At 36.4% G+C, this 16120-nt stretch overlaps 1 protein-coding gene across 5 annotated transcripts in view; it reads left to right on the forward strand.

Annotated features, from left to right (window-relative positions):
• Positions 1-12416, forward strand: part of ZBTB44 (zinc finger and BTB domain containing 44) — a 67165-nt gene extending 54749 nt beyond the window's left edge. For 2 of the 5 annotated variants that reach the window (XM_013007627.2, XM_045295349.1), the window contains 3 exons: positions 5574-5737; positions 6868-7168; positions 10671-12416. In XM_013007627.2, the coding sequence (XP_012863081.1) occupies positions 5574-5737; positions 6868-7168; positions 10671-10953 (748 nt within the window). In that variant the 3' untranslated portion in view covers positions 10954-12416. The remainder of the gene's footprint in view (positions 1-5573; positions 5738-6867; positions 7169-10670) is intronic. The other 3 variants (XM_045295347.1, XM_045295348.1, XM_004714202.2) reach the window with 3 other exon arrangements.
• The last annotated feature ends 3704 nt before the right edge of the window (positions 12417-16120 follow it).

Genomic DNA, 16120 nt, shown 5'->3' on the forward strand with positions numbered 1-16120 from the left:
TTTCTTGGACTACTGTTTTGTGTGTTTTGTTTTCTTCTTTCAGTTCTGGTGTATTTATCAAGTGTAAAAAAGTTCCCTTTGATCGGATCCCATAAAATTCTCAAATTTTCTTCAGATTTTTTGTACTCTTTCTAGATTATTTGTGTAGTTTGATCTTGAGAGATTTACATTAGAACTCACAGACTCTGCTTTCCACCACTTCAGATTGTTCATTAGCGTTTTCTTCAGTTCTTCTATAGTTTCTCTTTTTTCCAACAGCTGAACATCATTCTTCTGAACACCCTCAGGGAGGCTCTAGTGCTTTCTCTTCCACTGGAAATTTCCCATTTCTGTGTTTTGGGCACATTTTGGTCATTTGTGCCACCTCTTCTTGCTTTCTCAGGTGCACTGATGCACTGAGATTGCCTGTTGTTTCTGGACATGATGTTCTTTTTATGTTTGTTTCTATTAGTCAGGAAGTATTGGAGCAGATAATATGCCCCGTGCACAAGGGTAGCTGGGTCATTTGGTAATAGCCATCGTGGTATCAAGATCCCAGTCTTAAGGTTGGCTTCTGTGATTGCCAGTGAATGTCAGCCAAAGACAAAATCACCCTTCTCCCAAGGCCAATTGTCCAGAAGGAATGGAAAGAAACCATCCAAGAATCTTAGTCCACTTTGCAACCATGAACCTATCTCTGTCCCAGAAAGACATGGGAACACGTTTCAAGCATCCATCACTGACGGAGAACCCATGTATGGATCTACATCTTTATCAGCCACACAGCTTTGGAGAGCTGATGAGCTTCAGCTTCTCTTTCATTAATTCCCCTTGGCCAGGTTCAGTCAGGTTCACTCTCACCCTCCTAGAGATCTAAGGGATTAGATCAACCTCAGGGCCCTGCAATTATGAGGAGTGTGGGGTAATTTATCCCTTTCTCTCCCACCCCCTGAGGACCAGAGCACTGGAGGAGAGACTGCCAGCTGGCAGCTTATTGGCCACCTTACTGTTTGCCTTCAGGATTTCTGTTTGAAGTTGGTAAATTTATGCTGAGAAACTGCTGCCTTTTTTGGGGGTATCCTTGCACAAACTTCCTGCCCCTGAATTGCCAGTCTGTGCCTGGCTGAAGTTCTCTTACCTGGGGGGTTCAGAATTCAGGCTTTGGGTTCTCCGCTTTTTCGAGATCTTTATTTGAAGAGGGTGGTGGAGGAGTATCTGACTATATATATGGCTGTGTTTTTCTGGAAGTTTAATTGTAAATAGTTTATTAGAACATAGCCCTGCTCATTTGTTTGTATATTCTGTGGGTCCTTTTGCACTACACTGGCAACATTCAGTAATTGCAACAGTAGGACACACAAGACCAAAAATATTTGACCTGCAACATAAAATCTTTGCTCACCCCTGATCTATGTACTCCTTCATACTTGGGAATCCAAGTTGTTATCTCCACGTTGGCCCTGCCAACTTAATATTTGATATTTCTACATACATATACTAGGGACCTTTCACATATAGTAAAAACAGAACTTTTATTTCTAACTCCCCCCTCCAAATCCTGCTCCTCCTCTGTCTTTTCCATTTCAGTCAACAGAATTGTTATCCATCCAATTTGTGCCACCAATTTAATCCAACCAAAGTCCCTGAAAATTATTCTTGATCATTCTTGCCTTCAGCACTTCCCATTCTCCCCCATATTTCATTCTTCAGCAAATACTGCCAACTCTACCTCCAAAACATACTTAATCTGCCCACTTTTACCCCATCTTTATTACAGCTGCTCAAATCCGGATCACTACCTTGTTGGTTTTTGTCTTGATTATTGCCAAGAGTCTACAAACTAACTTTTCATTTCATTCTTCCCCTGCTCCAGGTCCGTTCCCTGCACAGCAGGCAATATATGATTTCTAACAAAGTCAGGAGTATGTTGATTTCTGTAAGCAGTAAACCAACATTCACTGACATCAAGTCATTTTCTACTCATATTGACCCAATATTGGTATCCAAGATTTTGTAAATCTTTGAGAGAAAACAGCCTCATCTTTTTCTCGCAAAGTCCTACATGATAAGGCTCCTGCTCAGCTCCCTCCAGATCATTCTCATGCTCGTGTATTACGTTCTAGCTACACTAATCTAGTCGTGAGATGTTTCAGATTCGTTCCTGGTTTAGACATTGCCTCTGCTTTAGAGCCATTACCTCAAATGCTTTCCTTCCTAATTTTTACTTCATTGACTACTTCTGGGCTTTCAGGGGACTGTCTTAAGTGTTGATTTCTCAGAAAAACCTTTCCTGACCTCTAGTCTGAACCACTACCCCTTTACTATTATATCACCCTATTTTAAGTCTCTAATAATTATCTCTCTCCCACTGCTTAATATGTACTCCAGTAAATGGGTGAACAACAACTCAGAGAATTCAAAACCTATCTAGAAATGTATTTTTTGAAAGCTTTGAAGGATTCAAAGGACTCAAAACAAAGTTCATTGTTCTTGAATCCCTTGCCCTCTCGGAGTTCAGTCTCTTTTGGAAAAGGAGAAGAGATTGAAAATAGGCATGTAAACAGTGAGGCACAGAACTTTTCTAGCTCCGTATAGAAAAGTTCCTACCTAAGCCACTTCCTGCTGGAGGTGAACTTGCATTTTAAAATCCGCGTGGGTATTAGCTAGCAACAAAAGTAAGCAAATAGAGGAAGTCAAAGGTGCAGAAGCAGTGCTGACATTGTGACATACTGGGGGAATTACTTGGAATAAGGTCTGCTTTGTGCCGCAAAGAGGTTTTGTTTGTTTTGTTTTTGCTTTTTAAAATAATTATATTGAGAGATCTTAAAATGCTTATTACAATCCATACATCAGTTGTATCAGGCATATTTGTACATATGTTGCCATCATTCTTTTCTAGACAGCTACTTTCTAATGAGCCCTTGATATCAGCTCCTCTTTTTTTCCCCCTCCTCCCCTCACCACCCCTGTGTCCCTTGGTAGATTATAAATTATTATTCTCATGTCTTCTCACACCAACCACTGTCCCTTCCCCTATGGTTTCCGTTGTTCTTTCCCCTGGAGGGGTAAGTGTGGTTGTGTGTTGATCATTTCCCCCTTCTTCCCTTCCACCATCACCACTCCCCACCCCACCCCACCCCCACCTTCACCCTTCCCATCTGGTATCTCTCTTGCCATCCCGGCTCCTGGGTTGCGTGTGTCCTGAACTCCTATCTTGTATCTACGCTGTGTACATGCTCCAGCCTAATCCGAAGTGAGAGGCTTCACTGGGGTCACGGCGGTGGGGGTGAGCAAAGAGGTTTTAACTTTACTCTGAAGATAAGTGAGCTATACTTTGGTTATAAGCAGCCATGTGATTTAGTTCAAAAGCATTGTTACCATGAGGAGGATACGAGTGGGTTGTGGTACTAGAGCAGGAGTTATTAAGGACCAGAGAGTTGAAGGCTAAGGTAAAATTGTGTGATCTATTTGTGTTCTTATGTCCAAGTTTAGCCTAAGATGTTGGACATCTTGGACAATAGCATTGCTTTGCATGTCACCTAAGCGCCACCACCCCACAATAAAAAACAAGACATTGCTATTGAGTCCATTCCGATTCTATTAGCAGCCCTACATAGACTTTCTGTAGCTTTATCAGTCTTTTTTCCCCGTTTTATTAGGGGCTCATACAGCTCTTATCACAGTCCATCCATCCACTATGTCAAGCACATTTGTACATTTGTTGCCAGCATCATTTTCAAAACACTTTCTTTCTACTTGAGCCCTCATTGTTTTCCCTACCCTCCCTTGCTCAGGAACCCTTGATAATTTAGAAATCATTATTTTCTCATGTCTTACACTGACCAATGTCACCCTTTACCCATTTTTCAGTTGTCCATCCCTCTGGGAGGGAGTTATATGTCGATCATTGTGATCAGTTCCCCCTTTCTCCCCCACCTTTCCCTTCCCCTCCTGGTATCGCTACTCTCATTATTGGTCCTGAGGGGTTTATCTGTCCTGGATTCCCTGTGTTTCCAGCTCTTATCTGTACCTGTGTACATACTCTGGTCTAGCCGGATTTGTAAGGTAGAATTGGGGTCATGATGGGGTAAAAAAGCATTAAAGAACTAGAGGAAAGGTGTATGCACCCTGACTGGCTTGTCTCTCTTCCTTGTGACCCTTCTGTAAGAGGATGTCCAATTGTCTACAGATGGGCTTTGGGTCTCCACTCAGCACCCCCCCACCCACCCCATTCACATTGATCTGATTTTTTGTTCTGGGTCTTTGATGCCTGATACCTGAACTCATCCACACCTCATGATCACACAGGCAGCTGTATAAATCTTTATGGGAGCAGAAAACCTCATCCTTCTCCCTTGGAGGTACTGGTGGGTTTGACCTGTTGACCTTGTGTTTAGAAGTTTGTTGCTTACCTGACTGCCAACAGTGTTAACTATTTCTGTAAAGGATTTCAAGAAGTCTCTTTTTTATTCAACAGTTTTATTGCCACTTTATTTACGTACCATACAATTCAAAAGTTCAGTCATACCAAGAAGCTAGACAATCTACCACAATCAATTTTAGAATATTTTCTTCTTCGTACTCATGGTTACTAGTGAATTTTTTTTTCAATTTTGGCAAAAATATACCCACCAAAGCATTCCAGTTCAACCACTTCTACATGTATATAATTCAGTGTTGTTGATTATATTCTTTGTGTTTTACAACCGTTATTGATATCCCTCTCCAAATTATTACGCCATTATTAAAATGAACTCAGAGACCCCTAAGCAGAATCTCTCTCCTTCCACCACGGTAACCATCAGTCGTTTGGTTTCTTTGTGTTCTTTCAGCAGTTTTCTTGATAAAATATTTACATCTCATATACTGTCATAGTTAAATTGCTTTTAAAAAGAGTTGTATATATATCATCACAATCAGTTCCACTGTTCTTTCCCACATTCATTGATTGCTCCCCAATTCCACACACACACACACACACACACGTGTTCTTGATAAACCTTGCATCAGTTATGGTTTCTCTGCATTCCTTCTGTGCTTCTTAAACTGGGAAATCTAATGGGAAGAACAGGAGCAACAACCACAAAAAACTAAACAGAAAGAAAAAGCGTATAAAGATAAAAAGAAACGAGAAATGAAAGGCCACCAGCAATATTTTAAAATCCAGAGAAGGAATTTCTGTCATGGAACAATCTAAAAATATTTGAACATAGAGCAATTCATATTGGGTCAAGAGAGAGGTCAACTACTATGGTTAGATTCACTGTAATCAAGTTGACAATAATCTCTGATAATAAAGCTGTTTGAGTCCGTCGCCTGTGACTTTGATCCCTTTGATACCTTTGATAAAGGGTCAAAGCTTATTCTGACAGGAAAGCAACTCTGAAGATGAATTTTGGATTTCCACTATCCTCCCTTACCTTCTTATAAATTGGCTGTTCACAGTTTAAGCCCTGAGACTTTGACTTTTGTCAGGAAGTCTTTAAGTGAGAGCACAGAAATGTTTGTTCAGCATGAAAAATCAGAGCCTAGTTGCCTTCTTTGTTTTGTTGTTGTTGTTGTTGTGTTGTTGTTTTTGTTTGTTTGTTTTTTAGATTGGAAAATGTTCAGTATCCCTACCAACTCTACATTGCTCCTTCTACCAGCAGCACAGAGCGGCCAAGTCCAAATGGTCCAGATAGACCTTTTCAGTGCCCAACTTGTGGGGTGCGATTCACCCGCATTCAGAACCTGAAACAGCACATGCTCATCCACTCAGGTAATGCCATCTTTCCTGGTCATGTATCAATGAGCTCTTTGAAACATTTTATTTTGGAATACAGTTAAAAATAGGAAATAGGTACTTTTCATTTTTAAGAACTCTCTGGGAGTCAGAACCTGAGTAGGTATGGTAAATTTAGCATATGGTTTAGAAGGGTATATACATAAATGTGTTCTTTGTGCTGTTTGTCTTGTGGCTTTTATGTAATTTTGAAATTATTTCCAAATAAGAAGTCTTTTAAACAATCTGTAGTGGGTGAATTCTGCAATCCTAAACTCCTCTGCTTTGATTGTTGTGGAATTTTTTAATATACAAGTTTAGATAAATGCTATATAAAATTGATTTGAAATTTCAGTTCAATGATCATATAAAAGACAACAAACTTTTTATGGGTAAAATTAAAGCTGTGATTTACTCTTCTGGAGATAAGCCTAATTATCCTTGTTCTGACACTGTTTCCATATGATTTTATTTAAGTCAAATTGACAGGGGGTTTTTTGTAAGCTGTGTTTCACTTAATAATTTCTACGTATTTTCCCTGTCAGTATTACACAACATTGTGTCAAAGTGCCGATTCATCATGTTGGGTCTGTCATGACAGTTACGTTAAGAGACGTTAAAAAAATAAATAAATAAATAAAATTTTAAAAAAAGAGAGATGTTAAAATCCCTTCTTCCCTCTCTTTTTTTTTTTTTCATTTCAATCTGAGATAGGGACCAGCGAGAAATACTGATCAGCTTACATCTTTTCAGTATAAAGCTCCCTGTTGAAATAATAAGTATTGTTGCATGGAGATTTCAGTTCTGTTTAAATGTGTTCAAAAGTCTAAAATAGATAATTTAGAAAAGTATTAAAAAACTCAGTTTGAATATTACATTACCCAATTTGTGCACCTTCCCTAGTACCTTTTTGTTGTTTATTTCTGCTTAAAAACCACTTGTTGATTTCTAGCATCTTTTCTGAAGTAACATTTAAAATTACTTTTTGCTGGTAATTTCTGTCTTCTCAAATTATCTATTGCTACAAAATTTATTGTAAAACTTATTCTGAAACTTTAAAAATGTGTTAGGTTCATGACATTATATTTCGCTACAATGTAATGTTTGGGTTCTTTGGGGTTTTTTAGGAATTAAACCATTTCAGTGTGACCGCTGTGGGAAAAAGTTCACCAGGGCTTACTCGCTAAAGATGCATCGCCTAAAGCATGAAGGTAAACGCTGTTTCCGGTGCCAGATATGTAGTGCCACTTTCACTTCCTTCGGGGAATATAAGCACCACATGAGGGTTTCCCGGCACATTATCCGCAAGCCTCGGATTTACGAGTGCAAAACATGTGGCGCCATGTTCACCAACTCTGGAAATTTAATCGTGCACCTGAGGAGTCTGAACCATGAAGCGTCAGAGCTAGCAAACTACTTCCAGAGCAGGTGAGGTGCACAACAAAAACCTAACCAGGAAAACTGCTTTCTAAACTCTCTCTTCCTGCTTTTGGGTAGAGCAGCCTCCTGTGTTTTCTGTCAGGTTACCATTTTAAATTCCCACTGTCCATATGCTGATCTCCTAGTCTGATAAAATCTTGCTGAATCTTCTGAGTATATAAACTTATATTTTTGTAGTTGATATTAAAATTCTTTTCTACAGAACTAAACAACTCAAACCTCTTGGTTTTTGTTTTGTTGGTTTTTTTCTGTTAAAGTTATTCTGCAATGGATCTTAACTGCATTTTACTGGAAACGTTGTCAAGTGATAGTGAAACTGATGACTTCAGAGACTCAGGTGTTAAAATGCGTAGGCAGTTCTCATTTTTTCAGGATTGTATATAAAGGAAAAGGCGTTTGTCTCAATAAGAGTATGACCGAAATTTTAACAGCTGTAACTGATAGATCAAATAAAAAAGTTTTTCTCTCGGTCTAGAATTCTTTTAATATTCATAGTTCATAATAAAGTTACTTTTCTGATTTGCAGTGACCTGGATTTTAGTTTGAGCTGTGCCACTAAAACTATTACTATTGAGCATATCACTTTAAGGAGGAGGCAGCTTGAAACTTACAGAAAAACAAAAATGAAAGTTTTAAATAAGAGTGTTTCTAAGGTCTTCTCTAGATATAAGCAGTTATTATGTTGTTTAAAAAATACTTATCAGAGAAACGATGTACAAATGCGCTTTACACAATTGATGTGTGTATGGATTGGGATAACAGTTGTATGAGCCCCTAATAAAATGTTTTAAAAAAAAGATAAGAAAGGCCTTATGTAAAATTACTTTATTGTAGATTGTCATTATTATTTCATTATGAAATTCATTTAAATCAACATTTTAATAACTCTGTTGACTTTTCCATTTAACAAGTGATATGCCATTTAATTTACTTTAAATTCGTTATATAATAAAATGCATGACTTAAAAAATTATAATGGTAGCTTGGTATAAACTCACTGCTATGAGGTTGATGTCGACTCACAGCAACACTACAGGACAGATTAGAGCTGAGCCTGGGTGTTTCTGCGACTGTAGGCCTTTACAGGTGTAGAAATCCCCATCTTTCTCCCGAGGAGTGGCCGGTAGTTTTGGACCACTGACCTTGCGGATGACAGCCCAATGAGTAACACTATTGCCACCAGGGCTTTCTGTAGATTGGTTTATGTTCAGTTCAAAACCAAAATTCCAAACCTGTTGCCATTTCAGTCGACTCATGGAAACCCCACAGCATGGTTCTTCCGTACGGCGTACAGAGCTCGGAGTCTTTAAAGAAGCAGAATGCTCCACCTCCCTCCGGAGGAGAAATGGCTTGTTGATTTGAAGTGTCAACCTTTCGGTTAGAGCTGCGAATTTCCACCACTGCACCACTAAGGCCAGCTCCTCATATGTGTGGTTAGGGCACCAGACATGTGGTTCAAGCTCTATTTAATATGTCAGGGTATCAAATAGACAAAAGTTGATTTTATTAACTAATGTATGGGTATCAGGCATGGTAGACAAAAATAATTTATTTGAAATAATAAAAGAACAGGATAAAAAGTTTCAGATTATTTGTAAACATTTTGCTATAATTAATATATTGAGTATGTAGGTGGTAATTGTTTCTAATAAATTATATATGAGCATCATTAGTGTTTTATCATTGAATTTTAGGCCATAAAATACCCTAGCAAGCTAAAATTAAGCTTGGAAATATATTAACATTTTTATTATTTACAATAACAATAATATAAAAACACCAATGTAACCACCATACAGCTAATGTTTTAGGGAATAATATATTACCATTATTATGGACCCTATATACAAATTTTGACTAGATGACTTTAGTTTTTAAGTCTGATGAAGATCATTTTGAAGTGTTCATCAAGCTCCTATTGCATTACTGTTTTCTATGCTTACTGTCGTACTGTCTTTAAGCAATAATTGAACTAATGTATAAAGGTACCAATACATGGCAAATTGTAAAAAAATAAAACCACGCTTGTCTTCAAAAAAAAAAATACTTATCAGAATTGAACATCTGTGGGAATTCTTGCTGTTGTAGGGTGCAGTAGAGCTGATCTTTACTCATAATGACAGGATACTCCATGTGACAGGATTGCCCCATAGCATGTCCTAGAAATGTAATCTTTGTAAAACGCACCTCACCAAGTCTTTGTCTCATGGAGCCCACTAAGTGATATCAAACCACCGACCTTTCAGTTATCAGCCACTCACTTACCTGTGGCACCATCAGGACTCCTGTAGGAAACCTCACCTTCTCTTCAAATTAGACATTAATTTTGCTTAGTAATTTCTAATTCTGAAATCTGATTATTAGATCATGAAATAAAGATTATATCAATCATATTATTCCAGTTGACCATTTTAACCCACTAGATAAGGTTATCTCTTGTCTAATATGTGGAAAACTTTTAAAAATATGTAACAGAATGCTTTAAAGGGAAGGTTTTAATATTTTTTATTAATACTGTGCAATTATAAAACAACCTGAATTGTATTAGTTTGTGACATTCCTAGGATAATAAACAGAAATAAAATATAAAGCATCTAAGCCTACTAAGACATTTTTAAAATACTTCTTGTTTAACTTTAAAAATGCTTACTGTAGAAAATTCAGGAAAATAGGAAGAAATTTTAAACATTGCTGATCTCACTTCACCCTATTGTTAAATAACACCTTTTATATATAATCATCTTTGTGGCATTCATTTCCAAATTCTTACTCAATGTGATTTATTTTTATATAGCAAATCTAATAGCAAGATACACGTAATTGATTTTAAATTTCACTAATTTATGCACAAAGACTTACTTTCTTAACTAATTTATATCTAGTAAATAATACAAAAAGCAAGGTTTGTTTATCCAGTGAATAATTCAAGAAAAATAAGAATAAATTATGCAAATGATCTTTGCTTTAGGGAGCATGTTAATTGCATTTGTTTTATATAGATACTCCTCTACATAGAATTTAAAAACTGTTTAGGAGTTCACAGTAATTAAAAATGGTAACTAATCTTAAACCTGTTGGTGGTATTCACTGCCGTCCAGGCAGTGCTGACTCAGCAACCCTATAGGACAGGCTAGGAACTGCCCCTGTGTAACTCATAACAGGAGTAGAAAACCCATCTTTCTCCCAAAGCTGCTGGTGATTTCAAACTTCTGACCTTGTTGGTTGCATCCCACCTGTTAACCACCAGGGCACCTTTTTGTTGGTAAGGAAAGTTAAGTACTGTACTTTGGTTCTTAGGGATGGTTATTTAGTTCATATTTAGGGAAATTTACAAGTTGAAAGTTATCTGTGACTTTCATTCTTTAAACTTAATTTTTTATTTCACTAATCCTTGAATTATCTTGTTTTACAAATCATGTCTTTTTACTGTGTCTTATCTATTGAGATTTTGGAAATTAACTCTGTGTTTCAACCTTTGCCTTTTATCTAGTGATTTCCTAGTACCGGACTACTTAAACCAGGAGCAAGAAGAGACCCTTGTTCAGTATGATCTTGGAGAACACTCCTTTGAAAGCAACTCCTCTGTTCAAATGCCTGTCATTTCACAGGTCTCCTCCACCCAGAATTGTGAGAGCACTTTTCCCTTGGGGGCTCTTGGTGGGCTGGTGGAAAAGGAGGACGAAATGCCAGAGCAGCCAAAGAGCAGTGCCTGTGCTGAGGCAACCAGAGAGGACCTCCCCAAATCAGAGCTGTCTTCTATAACTATTGAGTGATTCTGTGGTTTGGCTTCTTTTTTTATTTTTAGAAAGTGCCTGTGCGTGGTCTTATACATTTAAATTTAATTTAACTTTTTAAACACAAAAAAAGCATTTGGGAAAGAATTTTTCTTTATAGTTTGGAAGCCCTGCAACTGAGGTTTTATTCCTCATGATGAGATACTGCTTCTTTAATTACACAATATAGTTCAATGTTTAAAATTGAAGTCTTAAGAAAAATTAGCAAGTCTAAAATATAGATGAGTTTCTTCTTCCATTGTAAAAACGCAGCTAACAGCGGCATTAGATAAAGAGGAAGTTAGATGATTATTGACTTTCTTGAGATGAAAGAGTATACACGAAGAAATTACTAAACAGAGTTTGACAAATGATTTGAGTAACTCTTTATTCTTATGCTCAAGGAAGTCATAGAGTATTTTGTAAAGCCTATTGTTTTTGGAAGTATTTATGGTCCAGCTTTCAAATTATTAGGGCAAATATTTCTGAAACCCAAATTAATCTCTAAGCTTTGTCCATCTCTAGTATAATTTTTTTATGGTGAGAAATTGGTATAGGCATTCCCAGTACTTCTTGATAGAGAATAATCAACTGTACATGAAATGACCAGGCCTGGATGGAGACAATACAGTAGGAATTACGTTTTTACTACTGCTTTTCTGACAACAGTCATGTTTACCTGGTCTTTGACTCGTAATGCCTGGCTAATTAGTTCATTGCTAAAGTCAGTTTTCCTCTTCTCCCATCACCATGCTTCCCTTGTATATTTGAATGGGCTACTATATAAAGGAAAAATATTGGAAATAAGTCTATATTTTATATATAGGTTTATGTATCATTGGGGATATTTTATTGTGCTCTTTTGGACAAAATAAATTATTTGTTGAGGCTACATTCTTAAACCAACTAAGGTTTACAGAAATTCCATATGACAGTGATATATTATTCTTGTTCAAAAATATTTTCAGACATTGCCAAGTTCATTAAAGACAGTTACAATTGTTATTCATACAAGTAAGCAATAATGTAAAAGATAAATGCTATTAAATTATCAATGGTTCATAAATTTATTGGGGGGAAAAGTGAGAATTATTAAAATTAAAAGCTAAAAACAATGAACAACACATTTTTTTGCTGCTAAGAGTGCAACTTATCATTTGTAGTTGAAATTTATGATGCTCTTGACTAGGGTATATATTTTTTATTTGATGCCATTAAAGCACAACTAATCTTGATCCTAAATATTCTTGAGTCCATGAATAAAGAGCATGTGACTCTCTTCCTGTATCTAAACCCAAAGTTAAATAGTTAGGAAAATACCACAATGGATTAGGAATAAAAGAAATAAATGCAACCCCTTAGATCAAAATTTTGTTTAGGGACAAGACCTTAGTAATTAAAATATATTTTTTTAAATTATAATGTTTACATTGTAATTTAAATTTTTAATCGATTCATTTTAAATTGGCTAATTATATATGTAATATATTTTCCCACAAATGTAAAGGAAAGGAAAGGAAACTCATTATTATTTATTTGGGCTAAGATTCTATCTCTTCCCATATTCTGCTGTACTTAATAACTTGTTTCTAACTCTGTACCATACTCATGAACCTGTTTGCCCCTTTGTACCCAGACATAGATCTACTGTTACATATGAGTTATCAGACAAAACAAGATTTTGATGGGCTTGTCTATAAGCTGTAATGAGCTTTCAACAGTTATATTTCTTTACTAATAGTTGAAACCTGCAGCAGACTGTCACTGATTTACACTGTGACAGTGTCTCAACTGGAAAAGGCAGGAATTACTCTTTTTAATGTCAGATGTATTCTTTGAAAATTGTTACACCTATCAGTAGGTAAATCTCAAAGTTAATTCTTTAAACCTTCATAGTCAAGACAAAGAATAGGTAAAGTTATGACCAGGAATCATTGTTGTTCTCACTTCCAAACGATACTTAAAAAATAAAGGAAGGAAGGAAATGGGGTTGAGGAAAACAGAAGTCAGTATGAAAGAATCTTTTGGGGTTATCCTGAAAACTGTGCCTTTTAGAGAGTCCTGCACAGTTGTGGCAGTTCCTAGGCTCCTGACTGTTCTCAGAATGAAGGGTCACCATGACTGGCTATTTTTTCCAAAATGGAAAATGTAAATTTCTTGTTGCACAGTTTTCCAAATTGTATGGGAAATTTGACTATACTGTGAAACTGCATTGTTTGTGAGTTGCCTGATCTTATCAATATAGGAAATTAACCAATATTTAACAAAATGATACAAACAAAAGCATTGTTTTCTTTTTCAGTGAAGCGGGAACTTGTAGTATTTTATTAAATTTGTTTAAAATTCAACTAAGAGAGAAAGGACTGGATGTGTTATTTTTTATCAGAAAATATGGAAATGTTGCAGAGCCAAAAGCCAGTTATAATACCCCAACCATCAAATTGCCAATATAACAAAGCATAGAAATATTTTACTTAATAATTTTCAAACAAACCTAGTTGTCTTTCTTAAGGCCTAAGAAAGTAACTTTGTGATATTTAAAGGGCTTAAATTTTAGAATGCAGGTTAAATGGCCTTTTAAGACTAAGCATTTTATAAGAAAAGATCTTATTTTAACTTTTTGCCTGTCACATAAGTAATGGTCTACATTGGAAAGGAGCAGAGATCTTCGTGATGCTGTGGCAGCGGCAGCCCCTGCCCGTGCTTCTAGCAGGAAACATGTTTCTCTTGCATTTTGAAGTTTCTATAAATGCTTACAGTTGGAAGTCATTGCCCACAAATATACTCAAATGAATTTTTTTTAAAGAATTTTTTCTTAATTTTAGTTTCAAGTAATTTTCTTAATTTTTTATTTCAAGTAATTTAGTTATATATTGCTTACTTTAAAAGTTCTCAATTACAGTGAGATGTGTACTATAATGTTTAATCTCACTGAGTCACCCATTCTGGCTTATTTACAGTAATTTGTAATTTGGTTCCATGTATTGACACGTGCCCTTTGGAATTAACAAAAAGCCCCCCAAAAAACGTATTTTTTAAAAATTATTTTACCAAATGGCAGCAAGTGTAAAGTACTTACATTCATAACTAAGTTACATACCAGCTACTGAAACAGATTCCCTGGAAGCCAGAGCCAAAAGCTTTTTGAAGCTCTCTTAAATTTTCTAGTCCTTTATTTCTTACCATTTTATAATCTTACCTTAATCTAAAAAGTGACTGGTTATCTATTTTTATTGGATCTCATTGTAAAGATTCTCAAAATGATTTAGTGTTGTAGCTTTTTTCATCCCTGAAAAATACACGACATATTAGCTGATGGCCATTCTCCACTCCTATACCACATGGACAGATTCTGGGGCCTGCTGCTGCAGGCGTGACCAGTCCAAACTGGGTAATGCTGCAACTGACAAGAGCTTGCGATTTGAGGGGTTTCATGAACAAGATAATTAAAGCCCCTTTTTTTTCCTGGCAGCTGTTTGTTGTTGTTGTTGTTGTTGTTAGGAAAACAAAAAACATTTATTCTGTCACCCTCACCTCTCTTTTGCTCATTTGAAAAATGTGAAGCTCTAACTCTGAAATATACACCCAAGTGAGGAAGAATAAATACTTTTTCAGATGTAATATTACCTTGAATAGCCTAGTAAAATTAGTATTTGGAAGAAACAGATCTAAAGTTGCTAAAAGGTGATAATAATAGTAAATGTTTTTACTGTAAATTATTGACAAAATATACTTAGTAATATATTTAAATTTTGAAAGCTATTGAGGGGAAAATGTATAGAAACTAAGTTGGGGGGTTGTTTTATCTGAAACAGTGGAGCAGAGTAGAAAAGGAACTGTTATAAACATCTCTCTGAAGAATATTTATAGCTAAGCACACATAAGGCTTTAAGCTGAAATCATCAGATTTCAGGTTATTATTTTGCCTATGTACATTGTTCTCTTTCAGTATCATTTTTGCTTGACATAATGTGGTTTCAGAGGATATTTTTTTATGGAATGCCCTTGTATTAGTCTAGGTACTTTGGAGAAACAAATCCACAGCAACTCATGTATAAGAGAGTTTTATGTAAAGAAAGTGTGTGCATCATGAAAACATCCCAATCCAATGCTGCTCAAGCCCACAAGTCCAACATTAAAACATTAACCCAACACCAGTCCACAAAGTCCTCCACCTCACAAAACAGAGGCAGTGATGCCGACTGCAGGAGGAAAGCTGAGTCAGTGAACGAACAAGCATCTCAGCACTAGCAGGGGTCTCCACACGGCTGCTCCAGCACCCAGGGCTGCATCGGGGTAGATCCATGCGGCTTCTCCTTGGGGATGTCTTGTAGGAAGTCAATCTTGCAAGCTGAAGCAGGGAACTGCTAAGGCAGCTGCACCCTGGTGCGACCATCACAAAGCAAGAGACCCGAGAACTAGAACTAGAAAGGCGAGGCTCACCACCCATTTATCCCTCGCCTTTCAATTAGCCCTACATATGTTTATCGGCCAGGTTGGCACAATTAACTAACTGAGCCCTCAACAAATGAATTGCCAAAAACAATTTAGATTCATTGGAATTGGCCTGGTTTCCAGGTTCAACTAAGCCACACTTAATCTGTGGATGTTTCATTTCATATTTTAAATATGTTGAGCTATAACATGTAGGAGAATTTAACCTATAACAGAGTATAGAGGAAGACCCTTGAAACTAGGGCCATTGTTGTCTTTTTTTAAAAATCATTTTACTACATCATAGTGATTATATTTTTATGATTGAAAAATAAAGTTTTTACAAATAGTAGCACACCAGAGGTGCCAGGTGATGTTATTGGAATGTCTGCTTGGCAGTGTCTTAAAAAATGAGACTGCCTTAAAAGCTTATATGTTACTTAAGTAAACTTCCTTTAAGTAGATAGGGTCTAGGCCCGTTCTAATTAATATCAAGGTTCCTGGGTACATAATAGTTTACAAAGAACTTGAAAGTTCAGATCACTGATTGAGAACAAATTTTTTTTTAACTTTTGGGACTTTTATTTCAGTTTGAAGTGCCTGGTTTATAAAATCAAATCCTTTGATCCTTGCCTTTCTCTTTTAAATTGACTTCTTTTGCTGGTTAATCTCAAAGCTATGGCTGCAGTTTTGATTATCGATTAATAAAATACTTGGTTTTGATGGTTTGGGA

This window comes from Echinops telfairi, unplaced genomic scaffold (genome assembly GCF_000313985.2).
Source record: "Echinops telfairi isolate 266 unplaced genomic scaffold, ASM31398v2 ScPeMD7_5592;HRSCAF=6446, whole genome shotgun sequence".
Lineage (NCBI taxonomy): Eukaryota > Metazoa > Chordata > Mammalia > Afrosoricida > Tenrecidae > Echinops > Echinops telfairi.